Below are 18,671 nucleotides of genomic sequence, written 5' to 3'. Positions count from 1 at the left end.
GCTTCTACTCTTGTCACCTCAAGCAGCAAGCACAGTAGGCTTTCAAAAATAAAACCCAGATTACGTATCTGCCTGAAACATGCCAACACCTTCCCATAACACTTGGAATAAAATCCAGATTCCTTGCTATGGTCTACAAGCCCTGCATACTCACACCTGACTATGTCTCAGACTTTCACGAAGCCCAACCATCTTGTCCATTGCTCACTCAGTCCGGTTACACTGGGCTCCCATGTGCTCCCCAGACCCCAGCAAGTACACTCATGTGGAAGGAGCTTACTGTTCCCTCACGCAAAGACTTTTCTCAGACTCTTGTCTCGTTCTTTCATGTTACTGTCCAACCCTGTCACCGCTCTCTGGCCCCTTACCTCACACTTTTTCTCCCTGGAACTTGTCACTACCTGAGACTGTGCTGCTGATTTGTAGATCATGTGCTCCTTTTCTGGCTGCCCCATTTCAACACCGCCATCCGTGTTTGTTGTTGCATCCCTAGGGCTAGAGGGGTCCCTTATGCATAATAGGTGCTCAATTAATATTTGTCGAATGAATGAATAAATTCATGCTGTTCAGTACATGTACAAAGCACCTCCCACCGTGTTCCCACTTGAAGCTTACAACAGTTCTTTAAGGAAGATAGGAATTTGCCATTTTACAACACAATCCCCATTTTACAGATGAGGAAATGAGACCCAGAGAGATTTCACGATGTTCATGAGGTCATACGGCTTGTAAATGTGAGAGCTGCTGGGACACCACGTTGGATTCTAACTCCTGATCCTTCTCCTGCCAACAGGTTTCCTCCAGCCCGCTGCCTTCAGGGCCCACACAGCGCCGGCTCAGTATCAGCGCCAGTATCGGAGGTGAGACCGGGCTCATGAGCTGTGTGCTCCCTGAGGACCTGTTCACCCAGATCCTGGCCGAGCGCATCCAGGTGAGTCCATGCCCACCCCCACAGAGCTACAGGGCTCACACTCCATCTCCAGAGGCCTTGGAGAGGAAAGATGGGTTCCTTCAGCCCCAACACTCATTTGCTTGTCCTCTTGACAGCCTCATCAGGCCCTGGCCCTGGTGCAGTCTGCATCCCGAAGCCACTCACCTTAAAGGACCAGTGAGCAGGTTACATATTTTAAAAAAGAGAGAGAGAAAGAGTTATTATATAGCCCTACAGTAATGTATTAAAAATCATAACATGGAGCCATGGAAAGTTAGAACTTAGAACTATATTAATTGGTATAAAAATTTGTCTTCAATATATTATTGAGGGGCACCTGGGTGGTTCAAAGGTTGAGCATCTGCCTTCGGCTCACAGAGTCCTATGTCAGGCTCCCCACAGGGAGCCTATTTCTCTCTCTGCCTATGTCTCTGCCTCTCTCTCTGTGTATCTCTCATGAATAAATAAATAAAATCTTTAAAAATATATATTATTGAGAAAAGCAGGTTATGAGATAGTATGTAAAACACAAACACATTTCTATAAAAATATTTCTAAGTGTATATCATACAAACAGTCAAAACTCTAGAGGCACATGTAACTGTTGTTATCTTTGGTTAGCAGGATAGTGGATTTTTAGTTATCTCCATATGTTTCTGACTTATTTCACAGTGATAATTACTTTTAAAGTCAAGAAACACAATAAATGTTTCCAGTTTCTAAGTTAAAGAAGACAAGATTGCAGGATTTGGGAGGGGTACCACTTGAGGCTGTTTGCTGCTTATGGTTGACAGAGAGCTACATTGCTCACCAGGTCCTGGAGCTGTCCACTTGCCTTGTTTTTTTTTTTGTTTTTTTTTTTAATTAAGGCCACAATATTAGTTGCACAATTAAATATAACAAAACAGGGCCTGAACTTCCCAGGAGGGGAAGAATGTCATCACCAGAAATGACTCATAGTAATGTTTAACTGCTACTGTGTTGGTGCTGTCACTGTTAGCTTATCTGAGCCAGGAGGGCCAATAGGTGTGCAGGTATGCCACGTACCTGGGTTAAATCATTGGGACAGCCCAAAGTGAACCTGTCGAGCCGTCCTACTCAACATACCAATCTTTGATGAAACATGAAGCTTGCACTGCTTCCTTCCTTGGCAGTCGTGCTACAAAGAAAACAAACAAACAAACAAAAACTAGCAGTTGATGTAAATCATGTATTTAGTGATGTTGTTGATTTACATTCTGACACAAGATTCTTGTCTCATCAAAAACTGGTAGTTATGGGGTGCCTGGATGGCTCCATGGATTAAGTGACTGCCTTTAGGTCAGGTCATGATCCTGAGGTCCTGGGATCGAGCCACACATTGGGCTTCCTGCTCAGCAGGGAGTCTGTTTCTCCCTCTGCCTTTCCTCTTTTCTCTCTCTCTCTCTCTCATAAATAAATAAAATGTTAAAAAAAAAAAAAAAAAAAACGCAAAACTGGTAGTGATCAGCTCCCAGCCAGGGGTGGCCAGCCTATGTACTGCCCTTTGAGTAACACTGCATTCCAGCAGAGGGTGCCGTTCAATGATTAGTGTTATCAAGATCACTACACAGCAAGGCATTAATAACACGGAGGAAGGTACGAAGTGCCCACCTGCTACTGCTGCTGTCTGGTACGCGGTGATGGGAACATCGCGCCTTCCCGTCTGCGGTCCCTGAACCTCACAGGCCTTGCCTGACCCTCACTTTCACACCCAGTTTGCTCTCCTTATTTTCCATAGAGGCAGAATAAATCTTTCACTCTACAAATACAGATAATAAAGATCCTTCATGACTGATAAAATATGTGTCTGTTTCTCTTGTATTTCATAGCAGCACATTGAAAGTAGCAAGTGGAAGGGTGGCTTCATGGTATTTTCACTGGGGCCCCGCAGGTGTGCAGAGCCCACCGCAGCCCCCATGAAAGCCCCAATGGAAAGAATGAGCAGCGCTCTCCGTAGAGAACTTAGGGACTGTGGCCCCTGTAACTGTCTTTTTTTTTCAATTTATTTTTTTTAATAAATTTATATGTTATCGGTGTTCAATTTGCCAACATATAGAATAACACCCAGTGTTCATCCCATCAAGTGCCCCCCTCAGTGCCCGCCACCCAGTCACCCCCACCCCCCACCCATCTCCCCTTCCACCACCCCTAGTTCATTTCCCAGAGTTAGGAGTCTCTCGTGTTCTGTCTCCCTTTCTGATATTTCCCACTCATTTTTTCTCCTTTCCCCTTTTTTCCCTTTCACTATTTTTTATATTCCCCAAATGAATGAGACCATATAATGTTAGTCCTTCTCCGATTGACTTACTTCACTCAGCATAATACCCTCCAGTTCCATCCACATCGAAGCAAATGGTGGGTATTTGTCATTTCTAATGGCTGAGAAATATTCCATTGTATACATAGACCACAGCTTCTCTATCCATTCATCTTTCGATGGACACCGAGGCTCCTTCCACAGTTTGGCTATAGTGGACATTGCTGCTAGAAACATCGGGGTGCAGGTGTCCCGGTGTTTCATTGCATCTGCATCTTTGGGCTAAATCCCCAGCAGTGCAATTGCTGGGTCGTAGGGCAGATCCCTGTAACTGTCTTGGCTCTTACTGCGGTTTCAGCTGAGCGACTGCTTCCGAGGAGTGGTGTTCGACAGCGTCGAGACCCTCTTCGCTCGGAATGCAGCGACGGCTCTCCTCTGCCTGCTGAAGGCCATCGGCAACCGGGAGCACATCTACGTTATCAACATGGCCCAGGACTACACAGCCATGAAGGCCCAGGAGAAAGCCAAAAAGGAGCAGGAAGGTGAGGCCCCGTACCCTTCTGGGCCGTCCCTTCAGCAGAGCCTTAAGCCTTTTGCAATGCTCCCCCTCCACGGCGACCCGTTAGGAGAAGACACTATTCTATCTGCCATCGCACCAGTGCCCACCTCCACCCTGGGAGGTGCCTGGCAGATGCAGGTGACCTGCTGAGAGACTACAGGACAAGGAATGAACCCATAACAGACACATTCCCCTTTCCCCCAACAGCACACTGTGTCCCTTTGTCTTCTCTGTGATCACCACCAACCCCAGGGGAACACATCACCAGTCCCATCCTGACTCAGGTGACCAGTTGGCTGATTGGTTTTGTTTACGGCACCCAGGCATTTCCTGACAGTCTAGAGGTGCTGATAACCTTTACAAACCAACTTCTACATTTTAGCCTGCCACATCCCAGGCACTGCCACCAACGTTCTCTACTCTTGAAATGTTTCTAAATGGCAGTTGGGGTGATTTAATCCTCTCAATAAATCTCTGAAGATCATTGTCCCCCTATTACAAATGAGGAGAATGAGTCTCAGAGATACCAAAAGTCTAGTGTAAGATCACACAGCAAAGGGGCATCTGAGTGGCTCAGTTGGTTAAGTATCCGACTCTTGGTTTCAGCTCAGATCAGGATCTCAGGGTCGTGAGGTTGAGCCCCATGTCAGGCTTCGTGCCGGGCATGGAGTCTGCTTGAGATTATTTCTCCCTCTTCCTCTGCTTTTCCTCCCCGTTCATACTCTCCCCTCTTCCTCTCTTACTCTCAAATAAATAAATAAATCTATCTTAAAAAAAAAGAAAAGATCATACAGCAAATTAGTATGGTCTGTGTAACTGTGAAACCTTTGCTTTTTCTGTCATTATCAGTGGCCTGAAAAATATTTCAATGACTGAAAATAGGCACACACACACACACACACACACACACAGAGTAATGTTAGCTTGAGTTCCCGCTTTGGTCAGACACAGACCTAGCAAATCTTGGTCCTCAGGGGAGGAGGCCATCCTGTCCTTGGGATGCAGAGTCCTGCTCTGGCCCACAGCTCTGGTCACATCACTCACTGCCCTTCCTTATTTGGCCTGACCTCTCCCTTCTGGAAAAATCTACACAAATCATAATGCTTTTCCATTTAAGAAAATAATTAGAAACATGAGCTCTCTTAGTTCTTAAACAGAGCTCAGACTGCTTCCTTATATTCTCATCTAGAGAAAAATTAGGAAGAATGACCAGGCTTCCCCAGCAGTGGTCCAACTTCCAGCTTCCTGGCTTCCCAGAAAGTTAATTTCCCCATTATCATCAACTTAGAAGAAAACGTCCCATTTCATTTTCTCAATTACCTGCAGATTGAAGTTTTTCACAGTTGCATTATAGGCTCCTCTTCACAAAATCATCTGCTTTTGAAAAAGTCCTAAGGCAGCATCCAGTAACATTATTATATTAAAATCTAATTTTTTACTGAACATTTATGAATTTGCCAGGCACCAGCCAAGATGCTTTACAGGATTGTTTATTTGATCCCCATCACAGCCTGTAAAAGAAGAATCCTTATTCTTACCTGTTTCTATCCTTTGGTAAGTGTCAGAGAAAGATCTCTAGATACATTTCTCTGAGCCCAAAGCTCAAACCTACAAGAATGTAAGGTGGGAAATTGTGTCAGTGGAGTGTGAAGAGAAAGCCTTTGTGCTGGGTGCAAATCACACTTCTGGATCTGGAATCTGTAGGGTGTGGAAGATGGTTCCCCTTGGTCTGCAAATTGGCTGTGTCACCCCGAGGACTGTGGTGGCATATGTTCCTAATGGATTAAGTCAATGGGTGGCATATGACTTCCCTATCGCTGCAGTAGCAAATTACCACAAACTTGATGACTTCAAACAACACAGATTTGCTATCTTACAGTTCTGGAAGTCAGAAGTCCTAAAAGCGGGGTATCAGCAGGGCTACGTTCCTTGGAAGACTCACTCCATGGAGAGAATCCTTTCCCTTGCATTCTTGAGCTTCTAGAAGCCACCTGCATTCGTCAGCTCATGGTGCCTACTTCACCGCCTTCTGACCTCTGCTTCCATGGTCTCATCTCCTTCTCTGACTCTGCCCCTCCTGCCTTCCTCTCACAAGGACCCTTGTGGTTATACTGGGCCCACCCAGACTATCCAGGACAGTCTCCCCAATTCAAGGTCCTTCGTGTAATCACATCTACAAAATCCCTCCTGCCATGCCAGGCCACATATTCACTGTTCTGGGGGTTAGGATGTGGACATCTCTGGAACTACTGTCCCAGATGGAGACGGGGCTTGGAACCGTGAGAGTGAAGGAAGGCCCCCCAAGATCAGGAACGCAGCTGTGGCACGAGCTCCCCCTCCCTGGCCTAGACCCTCTGCAGCCTGTGTGGGCTGGGAGCTAAGCCTCTGAGGGTCCGTGCAGCCAAGGCTGGGAACTTACCGCCCCCCCCCCCGCCCCGCCCCCCTGTTTCTGCTCCCTCCCCAGAGCACAGACACAGGGAGGCACTGGAGAAAGAGAAGGAACGTCTCCAGAACATGGACGAGGAAGAATACGATGCCATGACAGAGGAGGAGAAGGTCACGTTCAATCGAGAGGTTCAGCAGGCCCTCCGCGAGAGGAAAAAGAGGTCAGAGGCAAGCACTAGCCAGCGCGGAGGTGGTCACCCCACGAGTAACACACAGCCCATCCTGGAGACTGGGATCACCTTCCGGGGAGCAGAGGGAGACCCAGGAGGATGACCTGCTGAGAGCAGGAAAGCACCCCACCCGTTGAGGGTGCTCCTTGCTGCGGCCTTTCTGGGTTTCTCCCATTCTCCACTGCTTCCTTCTCTCTGGAGGGCATCTGAGACTAGGGGGGAGGTTAGATGATGTAATGGGGGACACTTCTGGCCCCTGTGCTGTCCTGGAACTCCCACCAGCTTCCCCTGACCACTGCCCTCCCACACATCTGTACTTAGGTGTCTGCAGCTGCTGACCAAGGGGCCACTCTCTTAACGTGAGCTTAATGGCCATTCCCCAGAACTTGGCCATTTCTCCTTCCCCGGCCACCATCTTGACCTTTGGTGGTGGTATCTGTCCCCTGCATTCTGGCTGCCTCTCCCACTTGATGCTCAGCCTGGGAAGTTCACCAGGGACCCTAGGCAGGCTCTTGGCCATTATTGTGCCCATCATTGGGGACCACACAGGAATGATTAGATCCCCTCCATGCCACCTGGGGCCCAGGAGACATAGGCTATCTCAGGTACAGGAAGCAGGATATATGTCCTTTCTGCCCTCAGATCTTAAACATGCCAGCGGAGGAGGGTATATTGCTTACCCTCCATAGAATGCCAAACATTGGAAGGGATAGAGCCAAGATATTTGCCCTACTATTTAACCTCATTCTCTCCTCTCCCTCTACCTCTGATTACTCCCACTGACCCCAAAAAAGCTTTTATGTCCTCTCTGCCTCTATAGTATGCCCTCATTTCTTTATCTGCATGATCCATTGTAAAAATGCCTAATCCTCTGGAGTATAAAAAGCCTAGTTTAAAAAAAAAAAAGGCATAGCTTTGGGATTCCTAAGGAGTCTCTTTTCTTTCTCATCCAGGTCATTGCTTTCAGGAATTCATGGTAGACTTAGAAAATATGAATCTGATCCTCAAAGCTCAGCAATGATTTATTTGTGTCACACACACACACACACACACACACACACACACACACACAGTAATGAAGAATTGGCTTCAGTGGGTAGAGAGTCACAGAAACCAGGATCAACCAGGGATTCCTAGAGATGAAAACAGATAGGTTTTGTATTTTCAGAAATGCTGTCCTCTCCAGGCTTGTTTGTACTTAATACCCACCCTGCCATTGGCAGCAGGGCAGGTATAGCTGAATCCATAGCTGGGAGGGAGGGAAGAAGGGTGGAGGGGGAGAGACAGAGAGAGAAAGAGGAATGTGGCTTTCAGATCCAGTGCCATGGCTCCAAGCTAGCCTTTAGGGACTGCTATTTAAAACACAATTTCTTGTTGTCTGAACATTAGACATGACAGTGTAGGAAGCTGGGCTTCATTTGAACTGATATTTATTTATTCATTTGAGAGAGAGAGAGAGCAATCGGGAGCAGGAAAAAGGGCAGAGGGAGAGGGAGAGAGAGAATCTCCAGCAGACTCCCCACTGAGCTCAGAGCCCAACGCAGGGCTGTAGGTAGGGCTCCATGCAGGGCTTGATTCCTTGATCCTGAGATCTAAAATTGAGTCAGACACTTAACCCACTGCATCACCCAGGCACTTCTGGAAGTTACTTCTTAAAAACCGCTCACATCAAGCTTATTTTCAGCCCTTGCCTTGTTCTCCTATGAAAGAGGATTGGAATAGAAATAGATTGTGAATTCCTCTTAGTTGAGTTTGAGTTAATCAGTTTTGCTGAATGACCATTCAGAGACCCTCCTTTCTTTTCTTCTTCCTTTCCCTTGCCCCTCCCTCCCCTCCCTTCCTTCCTTCCCAGATTTCTTCTGTTTGTTCTTTCTTTTTATGCCCAAGAAAATTCTTCCCATGTCCCTCCATTAGACACTCCATGCAGAGGAGGGGCTCTGAACTCTGTTTTCTCTGCCTGATTTGATGAAGGGAGCTGGAAAGACTGGCAAGGGAGATGCAGGAAAAGAAGCTACAGCAGGAGCTTGAGAGACAAAGGGAAGAAGATGAGCAAAAACGGAGAATCAAAAGGCCAAAGCAAGGACCAGTGAAGGAGGAACCTATCCCAAAGAAATCTCAGACAAGCCGGCAGGTAGCAACCCTCACTTGCTCCTTAACCTGAGACAGAACAGAGGAACCAGCCCATCAATCTGGTACCCTTCCCTTCTACAAAATTGACCCAATACTATTTAGATTTTATGGCGGAGCAGAAGGTAGGAGAGAAGGGGCCAGCATTTGTTGAAAGCTGATTGTGTGCCAAGAGCTCTGCTTGTACTTTATTATGGCACCCCTTCTGCCCTGCGGGGGTTCAGAGGCCTGAGCCCCATCTGGGGTTGAGAGAGACAGTTCCAGGACCTCACCCAGTTTATATCTGACCACAAACCTTGCTCTCTCCACTGTCCCTCCCAAGTCTGCTGGATGATGCCCAATAGGCTGGTATTACCAGCTTGCCTCCAGTTAGCCACAAAGTCAGTGGAGGCCCTGTGTTCTACTGAGAGCTCATCTCGACAACAGTCAGGGACAACTAACATAAGCTTGACCTGGCAGACAAGTAGCGATAGTTTATCAGCCTGCCAAAGTTTAGAAGTCACCTGTCTGCTGCCATGACCTGGGAAAGGCGGAAGAGCCAAGGCAGCGCCCAGGGTGGCGCTCACAGCCCAGAAGGGTAGCTAGCAGGTGTTCACAGTGGCTATCTCAACACCAGAGGCTCTGTGGGTGAAGCTAATGCCAGACTCCCAGACAAGGTGCAGACTGGTCCCAGTAAGTGAGCAAGAGACAGTGACCACATCGGGGTAGACAAAGGAGCAGAGGAATTAGTGTCCAGGGTTCACAAGCAGATAGAGCTCAAGAAGCAAAAACAAGCACAAGAAGCAAGCAGGCCTGAAGTTATATAGGCTGTTACTGGCCGCTGGCTGCTCTGTGCTGGGCTCCCAAAATCTTCCAAGTGTAAGCCCTCCCTGTCCCTCTGTGGCCCCTCCTTCCACACAAAGTCCTCTGCCTGAAATCTTGATATCTGAACAGAACTCTCCATGTCTTGGCATGAGAGACAAGGAGAAAGATACAGTGGTAGCCAAGCCCTTCCCGTCCCGGCTCACCGAGACAGCCCTGCCAGCACCGACCTGTCCACACTGTCCAGTCTGTGTAGAGGTGCAGACATATGTGGAGGAGGAGTGGTACAGTGAGGCAAGGGGAAAGCCAACCCTGGCTAGGCCTGCCTCCAGGCCCGACCTTATGCAGTATTGTCACTGGGGAAGGGGCTTTGGGCTGTACTGAGGGCAATCATCATCAGAATCAACTGGACTATAGGTCACCAAAGAATGACCAAAAACCTATGGAGCCTCCCCAAGGATTTCACCCAAGGGAGAAGAAAATCAGAGCCCACAGCAAGTTTAAAAAATCAAGTTGGTTTCTCCATGAGATTAATTAAATAAATACATATTTATTTTTTAAAAGCCTGAGGGCATAGCCAAATTCTAAACTCCTATCTGTTCCCAACAAAGGACTATGGAAAGGATATTTTAAACAAAGACCCCCGCGGTGATTCTCAGACACAGCCCCAGCCCTGGTGTGCATGGAAGAAGTGCCTGGAATCCTGGGAGGCCTTCTTTCAAAACACAATGTCACCTTGCTCTTCCTATGCAGTTTGTTCTCCCTTAAAGAACTGTTTCAAGCATGCTTTCTGTGTTTTACCTTCTAGATTCTGACTTTTTCCAAACTAGAGGTCAAGATGGATGCACTAGAAAGGAAAGCATCTGTCAGGGAACATATCAGTGAGAAGGAGGATCCAAACAGGAGAAGAAAGAACCAGCTGGCAGATATCCATATGCTTGGGTTTCCCCTGGCCCAGGAGCAAGAGGACAGCGAAGGGGACCTCCTGAAGGATGCCGACAGGCACTTGGCCCAGAAGTTTAAGGCCTATGAGTTGACTCTAAAGGATATTCAGAACATCCTCATGAACTGGGACCGGAAGCAGGGCATCCTGCTGCACCACACCGCCGAGGACATGCCCCACGAGCCCGATGACCAGCGCCAGGTTCCTTCAGGGGGGCGCCGAGGCCGCAAGGACCGCGAGAGGGAGCGTGCAGAGAAGGAGAGAGCCGAGAAGGAGCGCCAGGAGCGGGAGAAGGCCGAGAGGGAGCGCCTGGAGAAGCTCAGGGCGCTGGAAGAGCGGAGTGACGCAGGAGAGGGAGAGGGGGAGGAGGAGCACCACGAGGGGAAGAAGGATCTGGGGGTGCCGTTCATGAACATCCAGACGCCTGACTTCGAAGGCTTGAGCTGGAAGCAGGCCTTGGAGAATGACAGGCTCCCCAAAGGGGATCAGGTACAGACTCTTCTCCAGGATGGAGATGTGATGACTCAGGTAGCAGGTTCTGTGCTCGTTGCCATTAAAGTGTTCCTTTCCGTATCCCCTTAATTCCACTCATCTCTGAGGCTCCTTTGGATGTGAGACAACAGCGGCTAACAGGACTTTTTTCTAGTTGGCGAAAATCCATAGAAAGTTCCACAGGTCTAAATTATTCCAACTAACCTCATAAAAAAAATTGCCTATAGAGTTGATTTTTTTTTTTTTTTTTTTAGTTTTAAATTTTAGTTAGTTAACACACAGTGTACTATTGGTTTCAGGAGTATAATTTACTGATTCATCATTTACATATGACACCCAGTGCTCATGATAAGTGGGCTCCTTAATAACCATCACCCATCTAGCCCATCCCTGACCCACCTCCCCTCTGGCGGCCCTCAGTTTGTCCTCTCTCATTAAGAGTCTCACGGCTGGCTTCCCTCTCTCTTTTTTTCCTTCCCCTATGTTCATCAGTTTTGTTTCTTAAATTCTACATATGAGTGGAATCATATGGTATTTGTCTTTCTCTGACTGACTTACTTTTTAAGTAAGCTTAACGTCTAACACGGGGCTCAAACTCCTAACCCTGAGATGAAGAGTCGCACACTCTACCAACCATGCCAGCCAGATGCCCCTCTCTGACCCACTTATTTCACTTAGCATAATACCTTCTCTCCATATCACTGCAAATGGCAAGATTTCGTTCCTTTTGGTGGCTATATACACCACCTCTTCTTTCTCCATCCCTATCAGTTGATGGACATCCGGGTTCTCTCCGTAGTTTGGCTACTGTTGATGCTGCTGTAAACATTGGGCTGCATGTACCCCTTTGAATCTGTATTTTTGTATCCTTTGGGTAAATACCTAGCAGTGCAATTGCTGGATCAAAATTCTATTGTTAACTTTTTGAAGAATCTCCATACTGTTGCCCAGAGTAGCTATACCAATTTACATTCCCACCAAGAGTGCAAGAGGGCTCCCCTTTCTCCCACATAAGCCTCTACATCCTCACCAACACCTGCTGTTTCTTGTGTTGTTAATTTTAGCCATTCTGATAGGTGTGAGGTGGTATGTTATCATGGTTTTGATTTGTATTTCCCTGATGAGGAGTGATGTTGAGCATCTTCTCATGTGTTTGTTAGCCATCTAAATGTCTTCTTTGGAAAAATGTCTATTCGTGCCTTCTGCTCATTTTTTAACTGTATTATTTGGCTTTTGGGAGTGTTGAGTTTATTAAGTTCATCACAGATTTTTAGAGAAGATTTTTAATATTGACAGTACTGGTGTTACAGGTTGGCAAGATAGATATATTGTGGAGTGAAGCAAGAGTCTCAATTACTTGTAAATCTTGTTCCTACAAGCTTCCTAGAGTAACAGAAATCACAGCTTTTTGATCCTAGAAAATATGGCATACCCAAAGCCCCTTAGGTGGTGGTTTGAAGGAGATAGTCACTCTAGCCTTTTGTCCATGGATGAACTTTTTCTGTAACACACCAGAAAGCAAATATTTCAGGCTGCAGACCCGACAACCTCTGTCACAACCAGCAACAATATATAAACCAGTGTACATGATTCTATCCCTATACAACTTTATTTACAAAAGCAACTAACAGGCCAGAGTTGGCCAGGGGGCCAGAGTTTGCTGATCTCTGGTTTAGTTTAGCAGAAACTAGACAGCCTTAACAAGGAGGGAACAGAGCCTGGGAGCAACATGATGGGAAGACACAGGCAGTTCCTCAAGGGGGCAGATTGGGGTGTGGTGTGGCCTCACAATGAGAGTCTCACAGCAGTGGTCCCGGTGGGCCAGAGGCCCGAAGACAGTTGGGGAACACGTGACACCAATACCACTCCGTTTACTGTTCTGCCTCCACTCAGCCTGCAGTGAGGAATCATGGCCACTTTTCTCTCCAGAAATAGGGTTTTTTTAAAAAGAACCTCTTCTTACCTTATTTTATGCGCCAGTACTATAGCCAAGGTTATCTTCTGGCCTTTTCTCATTCTCTCCACACTCCAAGTCACAGGTTAGGCTATTGGTTACAGTTCTTTACCCCTGCCTCCATTTAATAATTGGCACAAATATTCATTCCTTTCCCTCACAGACATTCAAGCCCTAGGAGTTCATGCTGGCTATGCATTAGTCAAGAAATGTCTTTAGCTGCCTGACCTGGGTTAGAAACCCAGAATTCCATGAAGACAGGTGTCTGTTCAGCCTAATTGCCCATTTGGTCCACAGAATGGATGCTTTGATGGGCTGTCACATGTACCCTCATGACGACAACTTACGTAGAGATAGCATGCTTATTCTGAGGGGTTTCTGTGCTGAGAAGGGAGTTGCTGCTAAATTTTCAAGCAGCCTGCTCTGGAGGATGTTCACTCAGTATATATCAGAGAAGAAGAGGGGAATGAATTTTCTCTCTTCTTTTTGGCTTCTCTCCTTATTCCCATCCTTTACCCAATTCCCAAAACTTTGGCTTATTTTCTTTGCTGTACCGGACCTGCTCCAACCCTAACTTACTTTCAGCAACAGAAAGAGAGAACATTTAAAGGTAAATGAAAAAAAAAAAAAAAAGGTAAATGAAAGGTTAACATGGACTCTGAAAGCAGAAGGAACAACTCTGTACTATAGACAACAGAATCTTAAGAGCTGGCCTCTAAACCATATCCTTTGAGTGCCTACTGTGTGCTAGGCCCTGTGCTATATCACCCTGGCTCCTGTCCCAGTAGAGTTTATCATCCAATTGCTGAGACAGACACGATAAGGTGACTAAGACCATGATAAGAGAAGTATAGTGAGCGCCCACGGCAAGAGCCCCAGCCTGGTCTGGGAGCACAGGGGTCTAGAAAGACCTGCAGAGCGCTATGTCACAGGCACTTCACACCCCTTCCCCAACACATGCCCATGGTAGTGGCATTTCCCACTACCATGAAAGTTGAAGAAAAGGCAGGAGGGTCTAAACCACTCTGTGCTCACTCAGGGAGGCAGCTGGGTGCAGCCTGCTCTCTGCATAGGAAACTAACCATGAGCTTTTCCTTTAGATCCTGGACATCTTGGGTCTGGGTTCCTCTGGACCACCCATCCCATCTCCCACCTTGTTCTCCATCATCTCCTACCCCATGAAGCGGCTGCCATTAGCCACAACAGAAATCCTGAAGCACTTCCTGTTTGTGATTCCACCATCTGATGAGCTCTCCCTGCTGGAGGAGAAAAGGGAAGCAGAAGCAGAAGCAGAGCTTTCAACCACCATGGGCTCCGGGAAGGTAAAGGGCGAGCCAGTCATGTTTTCTTCTGACTTTGCAGGACTTCAGATGGGCAGACAGGAAAGGTCACCCTCTACAAGGCCAAAAACGAAGTATGGTATTGGTTGTCATGCTTGCTGATGCCTTTGCCCTTGACTCGTTCCAGATACTGGCTGAGGACCCCACATAAGCCTCTCTCGAAATGGCTGATTCCCATCTTCCACCCTTTCCGGTCCCTGTGGGATGGTCTAGGGAACTTGTTGAATTGAATTGCTCTGATGCTTATAAACAATAATAATAATAAAATAATAAGTAAAGGCAGCTCTTTTTAAAAAGATAATAGAATGTTTTGGGAAGCTAAGGTAGTTCACACAGTGTAAAAAAATACAAGAATCACCAGACACAGTGCTAGAAAAAGGACAGATTATCATAGAATTTATGAGGGGAAGATTGGGCATTTTGGTAAACTCACTTTTTATCTCTTTGCCTGACACAATATAGTAAAGTTAGTTGCAGCTGAGTTAAAAATATAAAATATTTTAATTCAAATATTAAATAAATTTGGATAAAAATATTTTAATCCAAATAAAATCCTACATGACTAGAAGAAAGCTGATATGCAATTAATCAAATAAATCACAAAAGAAAAATAGATTTGACCAATAATATGCAGAAGGTATATATATTAAAAACTAAAGAGGAGTTATTTATTCCCAGAAGAATATGGTAGCCCCAAATTTGAATCTCTCCACACAGCCTCCCACAAACCAAGCACATCCCATCAGCAAAGAATAACAAAATCAGTAGGAAATAAAATCACCTGCAGGCCTCACCTAATGCTGAATTAGGTGAAGAGAATGCCTCACACTTCTACTTACAAATAAGTAAAGAATTATCTGAGATGAGCGGCATGCGTGGGCAGACCTTTACTAGAACAAAGTCCAGATTAAAAAAAAAAAAAAAAGATTAAAAAATTGCCATCATCAGAAGTGATTATAACACCAAGCTCTTTCCTTAAAATTAACCATTAACAGGAAAGGGTTAAGCATTCTTTAACTTACCATTTTAGGAGGAACTCTAGTTCATCCCCAGTTGACAAAGGAAAGCTCTTCATTCTAGAAGAATGGCAGCTAAGACTAGTAGAAATAGAAAAACACTATTCTGTTATCCCCAGGGAAGTAATTAATTAATTAAGAAGCACCAACTAATATAAAAAGCAGTACTTTGTTGGGGAACAAGACACTCCCTGCAAGCCAGAGCATTGTCCCACAGGTGACTAGCCAGCTGAAAAGGGGAAAGCCTGTGTTATGGAGGCCAAGTCTGGCAGGTGCCACACCAGCCACGTGAACACAGTGCATCTGTCATCATGGGTTGAGGTGGCTTTTTTCTTGTTGTTGCCCCTTATTGTGATGTATACAGCACCTTCTATGAATCTAATCAAACTTTTAAGCCTAATTTCCAGTCTACAGAAAAAAAAATGGAGAATGAAGGAATGAATGAAAGGATACTCTAAGAATAGTCAGAAAATTTCAGTGTAGAATATTCTATAAGGGGGATCCCTGGGTGGTTCAGCGGTCTGGCGCCTGCCTTTGGCCCAGGGCGCGATCCAGGAGTCCCAGGATCGAGTCTCACGTTGGGCTCCCGGCATGGAGCCTGCTTCTCCCTCTGCCTGTGTCTCTGCCTCTCTCTCTCTCTCTCTCTTTCTCTCTCTCTCTCTCTCTGTGTCTATCATGAATAAATAAATAAATAAATCTTAAAAAAAAAGAATATTCTATAAGAATACCCATCTGGGGCAGCCCGAGTGGCTCCTAGAGACCCAGGATCAAGTCCCACGTCAGGCTCCCTGCATGGAGCCTGCTTCTCCCTCTGCTTGTGTCTCTGCCTCTCTCTGTGTGTGTGTGTGTGTCTCTCATGAATAAATAAAATCTTAAAAAAAAAGAAAAAATAATATTGATCTGGTCTGCCTAGGAGTCAATGTGATTGGGAAGGAGCAAGGGGTCTAAGAGTAAAAGGTACAAAAAACCACACCACAACAAAATGCAGTATAAGAACACACTCCCTGCAGCTTGAAGCTTTCTCTAGGCTTTGGCCTCCTTCTCAAGGAATAGGGTGCCAAGGAAAGCACTAGACTTCTCTGTACTCCTCTTCTGCTCTAGTGCTGTAGGCTGGGCCCTTCTCTGCCCCCAGCAGCCACCGGCTTCCTAGACCCTAACACATGTGCTAGGTATCTGTGTCTCCTGTTCATGTACATGTAAGTGAATATTTAAGACTTGTGCTTGTGTTTAAGACCCAGGAGGAGCAGGCCACCTCCTCTAAGGGGAGCAGACAGAAACCAAAAGAAAAAGCAGATCAGGCCCGAGACACTCAGAAGGACAAACGTCGCATGGCCATCAACAAGAAGGCGCTTTCTGGGGGAACGACAGGAGCCGTTGCCCCCCTGTCAGATATGGACCAGAACAGCTTCTCTGGGCAGTTCTCCCAGGAGAAATTCATCAGGTGGGCCTCGGAAGCACCCAGGGAAGGGAATGCTGAAGCCTCAAGTAGAGGGTGTGGCCACCACAGCACGAGAGAGCAGGGCTGTCCTGCCAGCAGGCCCCTCTGGATTGCTCTGCTTGACCCCAGCAGGCCAGGACTTCTCCCAGGCACCAGTCCTCTCGGCTCTTGGCCTGAAGGAAGCCTTCTCTCTTTAAAAGCCCTGTGGTCATTGCAGGCTGAATCACTTCCGGTGGATCGTGCCAGCCAATGGTGAGGTGACGTTGCGGATTCATTTCTCTTCTAATGACCTCGGGAACTTTGACCAGACGTTTAACTTTGAGGTCCTTGGAACTCACCGCCAGTACCAGCTTTATTGCCGAGGGGTCTGCAGTTACCCTTACATTTGCCAAGACCCAAAGTAAGTGTATCTTACTTTATAACAGAGAGTTGATAAAATTGGAAGGATACAGAGAAGCGTGGCCCTTGCACAGGATGACACGCAAATTCATGAAGGGTCCCATGTTTTTGTACACCAGCGGGCTGCTGTGGCTGTACTGTGGGTAGATCCAAGAAGAAATAAATTCGTAGGCCTTGTCTGTTAATAAACAATTTATACATCTTTTTTAAAAGGGAGAGAAGGTTGAGAAAATAATAAATTAAATAAATAGATGATAGATGATAAATAGATAAATGATAGATAGATAGATAGATAGATAGATAGATAGATAATAAATGAGTTGACAAACATTTTTGTTTGGCCCCATGCCACTTTGAGCAAGGTAGCTCTTACTACTAATGTGGAACTGGGACAGCACCCCGGCCCTCTGGTCGTATTGGCCTTCAGTGTCTTAGGCACTGACTAAGCCACAGGAACAGCATGAGCCATCAAAGTGAGCTACAGAGAATGTTCCCGGGTGTGATGGCAGGGGAAACATCATCCTCACATTTCAGCAGGTTTTATATGTGCTGCCAGACTTTTTATCCTATAATATGATTAAGTGTGTGAATCTCCTTGGGCAGACCTTTTTCTGAGCTACCGAACACCACTCTGCCCTTTATGCACAACAGAAAGTCACCGGGCTGAGCAAGCTAGTGGGACAAGCCCTCTAGGGGACATGCCTTTTATAGCTTCTCCACCAAGAAGAGCTTTTTTGTGGTTCTTACCAGGGGGCCATTCTGGACAAGAAACTCAGAAACTAGTTACTATCCACCAGAACTAGTTTTCCAGAGAGATTGTCAGGAGTTTTTCTGGCTGGCGCACTAGAACAGGAAATCTAACTCAGCTCTATCACCAGCCCCTCATTGTGAAAGATACCCCTGGGAATCTTTTTTCTCAAGTTCAAGCCGAACTACCATCCCTGGGGGTGGCGGGTGGGAGGGAACAGGAATAAAGCCTTAATTGAGGTCCTCAAATTAAGAATCATTCTGTCTCCAGATACCTGGACCCTTGGCATAACAGGGAGCATTGGGTTCAGGTCAACAGCATGTGGAGGCATGGAACTTCCACTCAGACAGCCTCTCCTCTTCTCTCCCTCCCCTGTGTTCAGAGTGGTATTTCCTCAGCGGAAGTTGGACATGAAGCTAAATGAGGTCATCTTTAAGAAGTATATTATCAATACCAGGACATTTTACTTCGGGCCACTCCTTTGTGGGAAATCAAGAGATAAGTAAGTGCTCCATTATTTCAGTGCCAATTTCAGACTCTCACTTGGACTCAGGAATAGTACAGACAGGGTTGCTACGTGGACATAACTTTACCAGTGCTGCCTCAGTCAGCCTGGAACCACAGGAGAGCTGGGTTCTGGTGCTCCAAGTTTCCGCTAAGCACCCAGATGAATGCAGCTGCCATCTTCCCAGCTGGAAAAGCCTTTTGTGGGGAAAGGGTAGGATCAAGAGTTCACTTTGGGATATGTTGTTTGGATGCTTATAAGGAGGTGTAGCTGGTAGTCACACAAAGGAAGAAGCTCTGTGGTTTTGGTTCATAGAGGACATCTATGGGGTTCAACAACATGGAGGTCAGGTCCTAGGGGCCCTAGGGGCCTTTTGGGGATCTCTAAGGATGAAGCCCAAGCAGAGTGAGTTGAGGAGTCAGTGGGAGGTGAGAGAATAGAGACAAGGTATAGAGGTAGTTCTTTGGAAAACTTGGTTATGAAGAGAGACAGAGGTAGTCAAGGATGGGAAGAGACATGGAGTCC

The 18,671-nt window shown here is 46.5% G+C and overlaps 1 protein-coding gene and 1 pseudogene across 6 annotated transcripts in view; both read left to right on the top strand.

Annotated features, from left to right (window-relative positions):
• HYDIN (HYDIN axonemal central pair apparatus protein) overlaps positions 1-18,671 on the top strand; it is a 389,826-nt gene that overhangs the window by 282,872 nt on the left and 88,283 nt on the right. For all 6 annotated transcript variants that reach the window (XM_038538390.1, XM_038538392.1, XM_038538391.1 and 3 more), the window contains 9 exons: positions 794-931; positions 3,568-3,751; positions 6,233-6,374; positions 8,355-8,514; positions 10,120-10,743; positions 13,801-14,022; positions 16,289-16,497; positions 16,712-16,894; positions 18,024-18,143. In XM_038538390.1, the coding sequence (XP_038394318.1) occupies positions 794-931; positions 3,568-3,751; positions 6,233-6,374; positions 8,355-8,514; positions 10,120-10,743; positions 13,801-14,022; positions 16,289-16,497; positions 16,712-16,894; positions 18,024-18,143 (1,982 nt within the window). The remainder of the gene's footprint in view (positions 1-793; positions 932-3,567; positions 3,752-6,232; positions 6,375-8,354; positions 8,515-10,119; positions 10,744-13,800; positions 14,023-16,288; positions 16,498-16,711; positions 16,895-18,023; positions 18,144-18,671) is intronic.
• LOC119872042 lies at positions 16,909-17,003 on the top strand (annotated as a pseudogene).

Source organism: Canis lupus, chromosome 5 (assembly GCF_011100685.1).
Source record: "Canis lupus familiaris isolate Mischka breed German Shepherd chromosome 5, alternate assembly UU_Cfam_GSD_1.0, whole genome shotgun sequence".
NCBI classification, from domain to species: domain Eukaryota; kingdom Metazoa; phylum Chordata; class Mammalia; order Carnivora; family Canidae; genus Canis; species Canis lupus.
Note: the sequence above shows the minus strand (reverse complement) of the source record. Positions and strands in the feature narration are given on the sequence as shown.